At 41.4% G+C, this 13,452-nt stretch overlaps 1 protein-coding gene across 4 annotated transcripts in view; it reads right to left on the bottom strand.

Annotated features, from left to right (window-relative positions):
• WASF3 (WASP family member 3) overlaps positions 1 to 13,452 on the bottom strand; it is a 131,270-nt gene that overhangs the window by 4,965 nt on the left and 112,853 nt on the right. For 2 of the 4 annotated variants that reach the window (XM_024348486.3, XM_054664784.2), the window contains 4 exons: positions 11,984 to 12,101; positions 3,761 to 3,927; positions 2,638 to 2,904; positions 985 to 1,352 (listed from right to left, as the gene is read on the bottom strand). In XM_024348486.3, the coding sequence (XP_024204254.2) occupies positions 985 to 1,352; positions 2,638 to 2,904; positions 3,761 to 3,927; positions 11,984 to 12,101 (920 nt within the window). 4 annotated transcript variants of the gene reach the window in all.

Here is a 13,452-nt window from a genome sequence, read left to right as displayed (position 1 = left end):
TGTGCAGCTCCCCACAGGCGAGAAGCTCTTGGATATTCCCATAACATGTCAGGCCAACCTGGGTTGGGACCTGGTTAAGAATCCATGGTGTGGGCTGGAGGTTCCCAGGGGCTCTCTGGGCAGCCCAAGACAGGCGAGGGCAGACTCCCCACCCAATTCCACCTGAGATGCTCTGTTTCCATGTGTTTCGTGGTCAGGGGGTCAACGCGGGACTTTCATCTGACAAAAGGGTTATGCTGTTGAATATTATAGATTCTGAAAAACCACTGGCTTAGGACATCAAGCAAATATGACAAGTCCAGCACAAACTCTTTTTTTTTTTAAAGAAATCATTAATATGAGCTCACTTTCTTTCATTTATACTTTTCCCCTTAGAGTAGAATGCAGAGAAGAGATCCAATTAATTAATCGATCACTTCAGTTATTGGGTTTCTGGTTTCAAGGTAAGTAAAACCTTCCTAATTTCAATTCTTTTTTTTTTTTTGAGACGGGTCTCGCTCTGTCGCCTAGGCTGGAGTGCAGGGGCGTGACCACGGCTCACTGCAGCCTTGACCTCCCACACTCAAGCAATCCTCCCACCTCAGCCTCCTGAGTAGCTGGGACTACAGGCTCAGGCCAACATGCTCAGCTAATTTGTTTTTGCATTTTTTGTAGGGATAGGGTTTTGCCATGTTGCCCAGGCTGCTCTTAAACTCCAGGGCTCAAGCAATCCACCTCCCTTGGCCTCCCAAAGTGCTGGGATTACAGGCATGAGCCCACCGCGCCCGGCTGTTTCCCAATCTTTATCACAATTTGATTACCTTACACTGGAAAAAAACACAACTACTATTCAAAACAAAACAAAAAAATCAAGTAAGACCCCTTTAACTCTATTTTAAAAAATGTAGTGAGTAGTCATTTGAAGACAAGGAGGCTGTAGCTGGCTGGAGACATGAAGAAACCTCTTGCTGAAAGGCAGGCTGTGTGTCTGGGGGCTCCACTCACCCATTCGAATAGCAGCGAGGAGGTCGCTTCGAGCATCACTGATTGGTGGCTGTGCAGGCTCTTGCCGCTTCGCCTCAGCTACTGGGGGGCCATGCATTGGGGAGGACGAAAGAGAAGACCCGGGACCAGGAGGGCCTGGCGGGGGAGGTGGTGGGCCCGGGGGTGGCGGGGCTGTGACCAGGAGCCCAGTGGAGGGTGGGTGAGGAGGAGCTGCGTGCGTGGAGCTGGCTGATGCAGGGAACGGGGGCTGCATGGGCATCTGGAGAGGGCTGACGAAGGCAGTTTGTGCTGAGGGAATCACAGGAGGAGGTGGCGGAGGAGGTGGTCCGGATGGGTTGTAATACTCAATTATCTGCGCTGGGAGCATCCTGAGAGAGATATGAGGCACAGTCACCAAGGGAACAAGAGAGGGTCACGTCCTGGGAGCTCTTAGACACCTAACGGAGCCATCCCCAGACACAACACGTATTGTCACCTGAACTTCAATCATGGCAGGATGCAAACATGCACACCTTGGGTCAGTTATTTTCACAGTTTGACATTATTCATTATGACAGAAGTCAAGATCTGCTACTGAAATGTGCCAAAAGGAGGAACACTCAAAAAGTGCAGCACTTCCTGAAGAAAGGCAGAATAAAGCAGCTGACTGCAGAGGCCAGGACGGCAGCGCCAGTGAAGGCTTCACACTGGGATCTCAAGGCGGTAGCTCACAAACTTGTCTTTTAAGGGTCCTAAGGTCAACCAGATTGGGAGCTTTCTACATTCTCTAACCCACCTCCATGGAAATGCCCCATGCCTGCAGTGCCCAGGTGTGTATCAAAAGCTTCGAAAAGTCACACAGCCAAGAAATCTGCTGAATTCTATTCAGCCGAGGGTCTTCCAAACTAACTGGACCATGGGCCCTCTCTTGGCCTGACACAGCCTCAAGCCACTCTGGGGATCCTGACTTGGCATGCATGGCCAGGGAGAGCACTTCTGAGAGCAGGACTGTCATTCAGACAGGGGTGCGCAGACACGTGTTAGCAGTGGACACCAACACACGGTAACTTTCCTGGGCACCAACTCTGAGGAATGAAGTCTTTAAAGACCAGAGTAAAGCCAAAAAAAAGAGAGGTGGGTGCCTAAATTGATAAACGCCTGAACATGAAGGTCTCTGAATTCTACTTCTCAGGGAACAGGAGGGCCTGGGGCAGAATGATGTCTGGGTGGTCAGAGGTCACGAAAGCAGATTTGGGTCAAGTCTGAGAAATGAGGCACGGGAGCTGCATGGTGTGGTCTTCTCATCTGTGATAACAATTTTCTGTGGTCCACTCAGGATGTGTCCAGAAACTTGAGGGTTTGGGACAGGTTCACAAAATCAGCACTTAATACCCTTTATCAATGCCTTGGCTTAAAGAGCCATTCAAACACCCAGAGTGTGTGTGAGGGAACACACATGCATGCACAGTGTGGCCTGAGACTCAACTGTAAGTCTGAGCTTATGCTGCACCTGCTTTATTTCACACAGAATGTTAGAGTTGCTAGTATCTACATCCAGTCATCCTTGACTCTATCTTGGCCTCTAAAATACCGGAGTTAAAATTCTCCTACCACATAGAGCAAGATTCAAATGCAAGGCCAGTAGGGATTAGGGTACAAGGCATGCTGAGTTACCCGTAGTCTGCTGGAGCCATCGGTGCAGAGGCCTGGGACCCCTCTGGGGCCTGAGGGGGAGGCGGTGGGGGCGGCTGCTGAGGTCTGTTGAGGGCCATGTGCCTCGCCGAGGCAGATGGGGGCCGGTACTCATGCTCCACAGCCTGGCTTGCAGGCCCGTGTGGTGGCACGTCACCAGCTGCATAGGAAGGGGTCACAGGCTGGGGGTGCAGAGAATGGTTGGGAGTAGCCGGGTAAGAGTAATCCGTAACGTCTGACGCATGTGACCTGGCATTTGAAAACAAGAGGTGGGAGAAATTTAAATTAATTTAAAAACTGTCGGCTAACAGGCACATGGATGTATTTGAATAATAACATTGCTAATACACAAAAATCAGACATTAATTTGCTTTACTATCAACTAGGTATAGCCCCGTGAGAGATTCCAAGCAACAACATAATTATTATAAGTCGGCAGCAAGCCCCAGTGTTACATGGATTCAGATTCACAGCTTTGAAGTGAATAAGTCAGACAGACCGGCAAGCAGGAAACAGCAGAGCCTCCTTTTCACAGTATTTCAGCATACGTTTTCTCTAAGAAGGCTATGAAAGAAACCATTCCATTTAGAAACAGGATATAAGACAGAAGATTTCAGTGGCAATGAAACTGACAGCATATAATTAGAAAATATAAAATGGCAGGTGAACTGGATAAATATTAACAGTAAGAACAGGAAAAGAAATCGAGAATGCAGTAGAGTGAATCATATTTTTCTTAAACAGAAGAAATGTACTTAACGAAAAGGGCAGAAAGCAATGCGGTGCACTATGGAAAGGCCTTCTTTCCATAGTTTTCTTTGCACACACACTGGGTGTGAAACTCCGAAAGGAAAGGGATCTTGGATTAGTGGAGCAGAGCTGAGTGAGACATGGGGTGCAGGGACGGGATTCCTGCTAAGCCCTCAGGAGGAGAGGAAGGACCCAAGTGTGGCAGCCCGGCAGTGCCGTGGGCGTTAGTAAGACAGTCACACGCTCCTGGCTCAGGTTACAGGACATGTGGCCAGGAGGGGCTGTACATCCTCTCATGGCGGCAGAAGCAGGGGCAGCCTGAGTCTGGGAACCCAAAGAAAGCAAAACAACAAACCCGCTGGGCACTCTGTCCTCTTTGGCGCTCCCTGCCTGCTCCAGTTTCTTTGCGTCACTCATAAACTCAATGCCCATTTTCCTTCTCTCCCACTCTTCTTTTCTTGTTCTGACTTTTCTCACATTTACTTGCTGGTTTCTGTTAGGGTTCAGCTTGTGTTTCTCTCTCTGAAGGAAATACCAAACACACATTGGGGGTGCTGAGGGAGCAGGGAAGATGCACGCTGCATTTCCATCTTTGGGATTCCAGTTGGTAGCTTTTCTTAACTGGGGCACCATGTGGCACAGAAAAGCCTTCTAAATGAGAAGAGACAGCTTCTTTTCCTTTTTCCTTCCTTAATTGAAGTGTAACAACTAATAACTACTCATTATTTTCTTCCCTAATTGCAGTATGAATTCTGGATTATGGTGCACTTCTGATTATGTCTTTTGAACTAGGTGAGCTGCTAGCAAATGACTTAAAAATATATTTAATGGGGGAAGGACCTGACCTGTATTTAGATTTAGAGTATTTTAAAAATGTAAATACCTATAACCCTTGGAGACACTGATGATGTGTGCTTGACTCTGTGCATGACTACGAGTCACTGGCTTACAGTGCAACCTTTTAAAGGAAACAGTTCTCCAGCCAAATATGGACAGCTTTCTGATGAGATGAGGGTAGGAAACTATAAATACTGTGGCATAACTGGGAGGGCGATCCCTGTCAAGGAGCCTTGCAGCAACACAGGGTAGAAAGGAAGCAAGGAAAAGGGGCTAACCAGATGGAGGCAGAAGTGAAGGAAGACTCGGTAAATATCTGAAGTAGAAACCAGAGATTTCTACAGGGCAGAACCCTGATGAAGGGTGCCCATCAGGAGGACGGGGGCTGGGGGAAGAGGGGACTGGTCAGTTGAAGAGGGAAGGACCACAGAAAAGGGATGTGCCAGCAGGCAGGAGGAGGAGGAGGGAGGAGCAGGCAGCTGTTGGAGATGAGCCCCACTCCCAGTGGGGAGGCAGAAACCAGCTGCAGACGCACGGCCAAGGTGGAGGTGAGTGGAGATCCCGAGGCCTCATGATGGTCAGTGATCACCTATTACAGAAGAGAGGACTGGGAGGGCCAGAGGCGACACTGACACGGGAGGAAGAGGACTGGGAGGGCCGGGGACGATGGGAGGAGGAGGGCCGGGAGGGCCGGAGATGACACCGACACAGGAGGAGGAGGAAGAGGGCTGGGAGGGCTGGAGACAACGCTGACATGGGAGGAGGAGGGCCGGGAGGGCCAGAGGCGACACCACACGGGAGGAAGTAGGCACAGCAGCAGAGACTCAGTGTGAGAGGTCGATATATCCCCCAGGGTTTTTTGGGTAGACAGGCGGGCAGCCAGAGATCTGCACCAGGGCCCAGAACTGGATGAGAAAAAACAAGGACAATCGGGCATGGAGGTGTGCGACTCCCTGAGTGGCAGTGACAGAGAGCTGGTCATACAGCAGGCAAGCACTTCCCAGCGCTCATCTTAAATTCATGCTCAGGAACAAGCCATTCCTAACAATCTAGAGAGAGAGCAAAAATGTAAGATGGGTTACGGTATATTACTTATATAATAGCATATACACACACCATGAAACCTGGTATTTAAATTTCCCTCAGTATCTTGGATGCACTCAGATGAGCGGATACAATCATTAAAAATCATGTTGCTAAATAATACCTAAAACATGGGATATAATTTCTAAAAGTCAAAAGAAAGAAAACATGGCATGACTCCAATTTTGTAAAAGAAAAAAGAAACACATGTATAGAAAAAGACTAAAGAGAAATACACTAAAATGCATACAACAGTTTCTCTGGATGGTGAAACTATAGATCATATTTCATTTTAATTTTTTCCTGTAACTTCCAGATATAATAAGCATGTCTTATTTTATAATAAAAAAGTGACACACTGTAGTAAAAAAAAATAAAAATTTCTAAATTAAGGGTTATAATCCAATACAATGATGAGTTATAATCTATTTATCTGATAGTAAATAATGTATGCAAATAGTAAGAAGCCATGGGAAATAGTAGGAGACAACAAAAGGAATTCTGAAGAAATAAAACAATCAGACTTATTTTTTGAAAATTAAGAGAAACGCAGATGTATGTAAGCAACATAAATACAAAGGCAGACTATATCTGAATAACCATCCATTTTATATCCAACATGGAATAATCTCGGATGCTAGAAGGAGTATCATTCAACTGAGAGATTTTTAAAAATCCATCATTTTCCCATCTGCATCTATTTTTGAAAAGTCTATACAGGATAAAAACAAAGTATACGTTTTGCACGAGTAAACAATCATAGCTAAATTATTTAGAAAAAAAACAAAAAAGCAGATTGACATCATGGGAGCTATTAAGTTCATACATTCCTCCCCACCCAAAGAACTATGAGCAGAACTGTGTTATAATTCCTACTTTCTATAGAAATAAACTCACACTAAAATTCAAATGAGGCTAAAACTCAGTTAAAGCTCCAATAATTCTCTAATATTTAACAAATAGAAGTTTGTACAGAAAAATTACCAGAACTTGCCTCACATCCTCCCAATGACTTATAGACCTTCTGGGGTGGGAACATTGAAGGCACGTAATACGTTAAGAGTTTGTGCTAAACACTGAGTTTTACAAAGGTAGAAAAAAAGGGCACAGATATAACCCAAAGTCCAGGTTGCTGTTGTTTTGAAACATTCTTGATCACATATTGTAAGAATTCTCTATTCAAATTTTTAAATGCCAATGAGAGTTTATGCAAATGAAAGACTACAACTTTACAAAAGCAGAAATAGAAAACTGAATCAAACGTTAAAATTGACTAGTCATTTCCTGTTGTTCAATGAATGCCTTTGGTGACAAGTGTGACTTAATGACCACATCATTCACGCCTGCAAGAAATATTTTTACTTAACTGCTAATAAATTTTTAAGTAAACGCCAATAGAATTCTTCTCCTGAAATCAGAATATATAAGTTATCTGAAATAAGAAGTAAATCTCTCTTTTGTTCATCATTTTTTCAAAGGGTTACTAAAGGAACAATGAAGGTACTCCTTAGTTACTTTACCACCTGCCAATCATTTTTAGATACCAAGTGGCAAAGGAAATTCAACATTCCATGCTAAGAGAAAGGATTAAATGATTATTAAAGTAAAAACTTAAGTCATAAGCAGTTACCCCAAATTCAGAATCAGTGTTAAAACACTACATCTAGATGAACTCAACAATACATTTTAAGTCAGAGAGATTTTCTAAAATCAAAGGAACCCAATGTAAAATAACACTGTCTTCAAGTATTATTTCAAAATCAAAATACAGATAAACAATTTTTAAGGAAAATCTTAAGACATCAAGGGCCATATAAACCCCGAAGCTATTGATGCATTTCAAATGATAATAAAACCAGGTAGTACCCAGTTGCCCAAGCATCAGGGCTGAGGGAGCAGTGACACACACACACCTAGTATCTGGGGACAGGGATCCCTCGGAAGACGCTCCGTGGTACACACTCTGAGACAACCTGTTGTCGGGTCTAAGCTCTTTGTCATATGCCATCATATTCCACTCCTGGCGCCTGTTTCTGGCTTTTCTAACCTTTTTCACCTCACGGGTGGTGCCATCTATACGCTTTTGCTCCTGATGTCCAGGAAAGGAAAGAGAGCATGCCAAGACAGAAGGGAAAGGAAAACAGCTGGTTAAATGCAGTTATAATGCACAAGGCCCATGCATGATGAACAGACAAGACATTCGCATTTCGATTACCCTAATGTTACAGAAACTCTAAAGCAGTGCACTCCTCTTACCCAACAGAACCAACAAAACAGAATCAACAAAAAGTTACCCTGCTACAATTGTTAAGAGTTGCTTACCATCGTTTTCATTAAAGTAAAAAAACTTTCACTTGAATATGCTTGTAACTTGTTTTAAACCTAAACAAGGTCTTTCAGATCTATATTACATGGGTGAACAACCTGGAAACACCATAAAGAGAAATTATTTCCCGCCACCACACAATTTTGACTGACTTCTTAACGTACAATTATCTTTCAAAGAAAATAATTCAAAACATTCTGTTCCCAATTTCTAAAAGATTACGGAATAAGTGAATCCTGTAAATAGTTTAACACAAAATTAAGCAAGATAAAAACTTACCTGCTCATAAAAAGCACCATTCTTCCTCTAGCCCTACTTGGCCAGAAAATGTTTCATTCAACAAATACTTAGTTCTTAAACAGGTGCTTCTTGAAAGGTGAGAAGTTATTTCTATGTGTGCCTCTAAGTTTTTCCTGCCTCCTATACAAAATTTTATGATCTTTAAGGATGAGAATCATGTGCCTTTATTTCCTACGTTTCCCTCTTGTCTTATGGTATCTCAACATACTGTTTTTACACAGAATACACACTCAATACATGCTGGCTAAATGATCAAATCCACAGCCAGGCAGCAAGCATGAACTTCTAGTGCTATGCCCGAGGTACTGCGCCAGGCACTGACAACACAAATGGCAAACACACACACACACACACACACACACACACACACACACACACACACACACAGACATGGCATCTGAGCTCATGGAGCCTGCAGTCCACAAGAGGACACAAATAAAGGTACTATTATAAATGTATTATAAAAATAAATGTATTTATTTTTACAAATATATTTTTATGTTTAAATATATACGTGTGCGTGTGTGTGTGTGTGTGTGTGTGTGTGTGTCTAGTCTGGAAGTCAGGGAGGCATCCTGGAATGACTGAGAGTATTGAAAGTGTATTGACAGTGGCATCAATTCTGCAGAGGAGTATGGGTCAGGTGCCTGCCAAGAGGAGAGGACAGACTGTGTGAGAGCTCTGGGGAGGAGAATAGCACTGCACTCAAAGAAATAAAAGAATGTAAATGGTACATTGGGGTGAATGGCCCAAGATCTGAAAGGCAGAAGACCTTAAGAGGCCTTTATCCCAACAGCAATGCGAACCCATTAAAGAACAAGAAGGGAAGGCTGACATGCTGAGAAGGCATTGGAGAAGATCTCTCTGTGTTACAGAAAACAAATTAAAAGAGGGAAGATAGGGACACAAGTGAGAAAGCTACTAAGTGGGTATAGGGTGAAAGAACAGCAGGTGGCCCAAGGGTGTGGTGAAGACAGAAAACTGGACCGTTTTCAGAGGCATCCCGGAGGCTTTAGGCATGGATCCACAGAGGATGTGAACATGAAATTCACAGAAGATAAAGAAATGGTTAATAAGCATATGAGACGATGTAACACATTCAATCTTTCATCAAAAGAAAGTAATATCCAGGACTGGAGAAGGCCTGGTAAGAATATAAACTAGTTCTTCAGTCTTTTAAAGATTACGGGCAATATAATTCTATCTTTCAAAATTTAAAATTCACATTCTCTTCAATAAGAGCAATTCAACTTCTAGAAATTTATCCTGAAGAATTATCTGCACCTAAGTAGAGGGATAACCACTGCAGTATTGTAAGAGCAACAGTAATGGGTAATTTATGAAGCATTTATATTTCAGAATACTACACAACTATTAAAAAGAATGAAGTACATTTTTAATAATGTCAGTGTGTGTATGTAAGTCATATGTAGTACAACTATGTATACACAAATACTTCGTAAAATGTTTATGCAAATATTTATGAATGCTAAAAGGTCTTAAAAGATGCACACCAAGCTGTTAACCGTGGCTAGGTACTCCCAGGGAAGGGAGTGCTATTTGAGTATTTTACAACCAGCATGTATTGGGTGTGTACTTTGAAAAACCAAAGGAAAAAAGTGGGGGAGGAAGATTTCAATGTGATTCCAATATGCATCCTGATTAAGAACCATCGTATTAAAAATAATTAATAATCGCTTCTCAGCCTTTTGGCTAAGATCAAGTGTAAAAATAATGAATAACTATTCCCCTTACTTTTTAAAAGATGCATGCTGACAAATTCAGGGATGAAGTGTTATGATATTTGCAACTTTCTTCACCATGGTTCAGCCTCCAAATCTACCTATCAACATGCACACAGGACACACAAGCGCATGCGAACCAAACATGAAAGAATATGAACAGTGATGAATCCAGGCTCCAGCTACACTGGCCTACATTAAAATCCTTAGAAGCTGCCAAACTGGTTCCTCCCCCAGGATGATCTTAGACACTGCTACCTAGAAGCCTCCTCAATTCGGAAGCACACCACCTCATCTGCCCCCCACCTCTCCAGCCTCCCCGTAGCACCTTCCCACTGTTGAGCTAACTTCTGCTACCCTCCCTTGGAACCCAGCCTGCATGACACCTCCTTAGAGAGGTCTTCCTTGACCCCTCACTGCGTGTACACTGTCACACACCAGGTCATCTCACTCAGAGTGCTCTGTACTTGTCCTTCACTAAACTTACCAACAGTGTAACTACATATTTAAAACTTCATATTTATTTGTGTAATTAAGTTTTTAATGTTTTTAAAGCATTAAACTAAAGGAAACAAAAGTTCAAAAACGTGGGTTTTTTAATCCCCAAATTTTCTAAACTAATTTTTCCTTCAGATTTGTCAACTGCAAATTGAGCATGATTTGGGTTTCTGAAATCCTGGGAAATAAAGAATATCTTGCCTCATTTTCTATTTCCATATGAAGCAGACCTATATGAATATTTTGAAACTTCTCTCCCTCTTTCTGCATTTCCGAGGGCTGCATGATTACTGAAGGCCTGTGTCCCTCACTATATTGTCCTCTCCATGAGGGTGGTAATCCTGTTTTTTTCTGCCACTGTTTATCCAGCATTTAGAAGGCATTCAACATCAAGTCATTATATAAGTGAATGAAAGAAATTCTTATCAGAATTTTATGTGTTTGAGGAAGGTAGAATGAGACAAAACAGCACAGGAAATAACAAATGATTTTAAAGACATATTATTCATACATAAAAATTGTTTCCCCTTCAAGAAGAGTGGCAAAAAATTAAACAGTTTTGCTAAAAGCATCATTGAGAAAGGAAACCTAGAAGGCCTTTTAAAAAAACAGGCACATTTTAAAGGCAGGTAAGCCCCAGCATTTTCCCCTGTAACTATAAAAAAGCATGAGGATTAAGGTAAATATGCTTTTTAAATATTTGTTCCTTTTCCACTCAAAAGATTGGTATCTTTCTTTTTTCTTCACTTGAATATTCTGCAAAACCTAGCAACTTTTCCAAGATATATCCCAATTAAATCTCCCAAAGCCATGAGCACAAGAAGACTGTGTGTGACCAAGTCCTTTGCATCCTCTTTCCCGGAACCAGCCGTGGTGTCTTACAACAGCACAGTCTGCAAACTGTTCTCATGTTCTCTTCCCTTAAATGCTGTTTTCGATTTTCAAATTCTCCTCCAGACCAAACTGTCACTCCTACTGGGCCAACACACCTCAATGCCTCAAAACCCTAAGGCTATCAACTCACAAAATGCTAAGCACTTCTCCTAAATAAAGCACTCTAATCTGTAAAGCAAACTGGATGGTCATTTTTAAATACAGCTGACATATAAAAATATTAATAAATACTTGCCCTTAGAGAATTATTCCTCTCAGTGGCCTAAGTCTAATTTCTGGGCCCAAAACGAACAATTTTCAAAACACAAATCCCTTAACCTGAGTAGAGTGGGCTTCTCCTTTGAAGACTGCTTGTAATGCATGCAGATATTTCTCAACCTTCAAACTTGCAATTCTCTTCCTACCCCTACCCCTTAAAGGGAGGCTCATTTTCAGTAAATCCTATCCGCTGAACGTGCAAATCACATATGCTTCTCAATCCCATGTGAACATCTTCCCAAGATTTTAATTACAGCTAGAAGGCAACCAAACAATTAAAAATGTTAAAAAGACAAAAGCACATCATTGTGCTGCATGATCATTGTATCTGATATGGAATACTGACTGCTTTACAAAAATTTGAGAACGCAGGAGAGGAGTTACTAAAACATGGTAACGAAACAAAGTTTAGGAACTACTTTTGTTAAAGCAAAGCAAGTGCTGGAGAACATATCAGTATTTATTGAAGATAGTATTACTGTGTTTGACTGAATTGTCAGGATCTTTTGTGAGAAATGCAACCTCTAAAAAAACTTCAGCACTATATCCAATATCTCAACCATTTAAATAATTTACTATTTCTAAACAAGAATCTCCTTTGAACACTGATATGCACATTTCCCATACTGAAATTATTTACCTTTTGACGCCTTTTCTCTTTCCTTTTGTCTTCGGTGTCCTGTAGCATTTTTTCTTTCCAGAGGTCAAAGAAATAGGAAGGATCAGTATAGAACTTCAGCCCATCCTTCTTGTCATCTCTACAAATCAATGTATTGTAAGTCAGGGAAGAAAAGATTGTTAGAGACTTTTATATGTAGGTTAATGTTAACTTGATTTGAACTCATGAGATTATAACATCTACATGGGGCACTTAAACTCTCCTACACATATTAAGTCTTTAAGTTTCCTTATTTGAAAAAATGTGAAAACATAAAATAGCAACCTGTTGTAGAATAACCTGTTGTAGGTTAAAAGTACTCTTGCAAATTTAGAATCGAGTATAGAAAATTGCTCAGAAAAAAAAATCACAACATGACTCATATTCAGCAATTTATAATATCTCAATCACTTCAGGAAATTTTTTGCTTATTCCAACATGGGGCCATACACAGAGATGGATGGATTCTTACTAAGAACTGGAGCTTCAGTATCATTAGGATAAAAATTAGTAAGTACTCTATCCCTTTTTCTCAATAAGGTTTGCCCAACATCTGTAAGTTCAATTAGGAAAGAAGCAAAATGTTTATGGGGCATCAATGTAAGGAAAAACAGTGATGAACTATGTATTTTCAAACTGGAAGTAACCTACACAGAAACTTTATTCACCTGTGGCCATTTCATTTTAAAGCACCGTCACAGGCAATTACTGTGGTCTAAAGAATATTTTAAGTCTTCATATAAGTAGCTCATTTATCATAAAACCAATGATGGAGCTAGCAGAGGTCCAAAACTGTCATATAAATCAAGTCATGATCAAAACCATCATGATACAAAGTAAACACTGTTTTCTATTAATGCTTTTGAAGACTACCTTCAAAAGGAGGCAGAACATTTTATATTACTTCATATCAGTATTTCAATGAGTCATTAAGGAACACAGGGGAAGCAAAATCAGTTAAATGAGTATAGGAGAGTTTATGCCCAAACAGTCAATGGCTAATTTAATTGTTCAGAAGAAAACAAAGGTCTGTCATTAAAGCCCCTGCTATGCCATCTCCTGTTAAGTGTCTTACCATCAAATACAAAGGCCTGGGTGCCTATGGGGCTATTCTAGTCGCTATGTCTGAAAATCACTGAAGAGCCAGTGCAACTCACACTATACCTTAACCTTTGACTATTAATGTCCTTCCTTTCTTTTCCTAGTTTCCTAATTGATAGGCAACCTGCATGATAGAGATTTTATTAATAACATTATTGTGAGAAAGATAATTTGTTTCCCTAAGATACCAAGGCCTTGAATAGGTAGAGGTCTAGAAAAAGCTGCAAAATTTAAGACATATAAGAGGTACATTTGTTTTTTAAAAAATGGAGCCAGTACCTTAATGAAGGCGGGAACTCACTTACGTAAGCAAATGTTAACCTTGACAAGAATATAAACAGATACGTTCT

This window comes from Pan troglodytes, chromosome 14, assembly GCF_028858775.2.
Source record: "Pan troglodytes isolate AG18354 chromosome 14, NHGRI_mPanTro3-v2.0_pri, whole genome shotgun sequence".
NCBI classification, from domain to species: domain Eukaryota; kingdom Metazoa; phylum Chordata; class Mammalia; order Primates; family Hominidae; genus Pan; species Pan troglodytes.
This window is presented reverse-complemented; position numbering and strand designations above follow the sequence as displayed.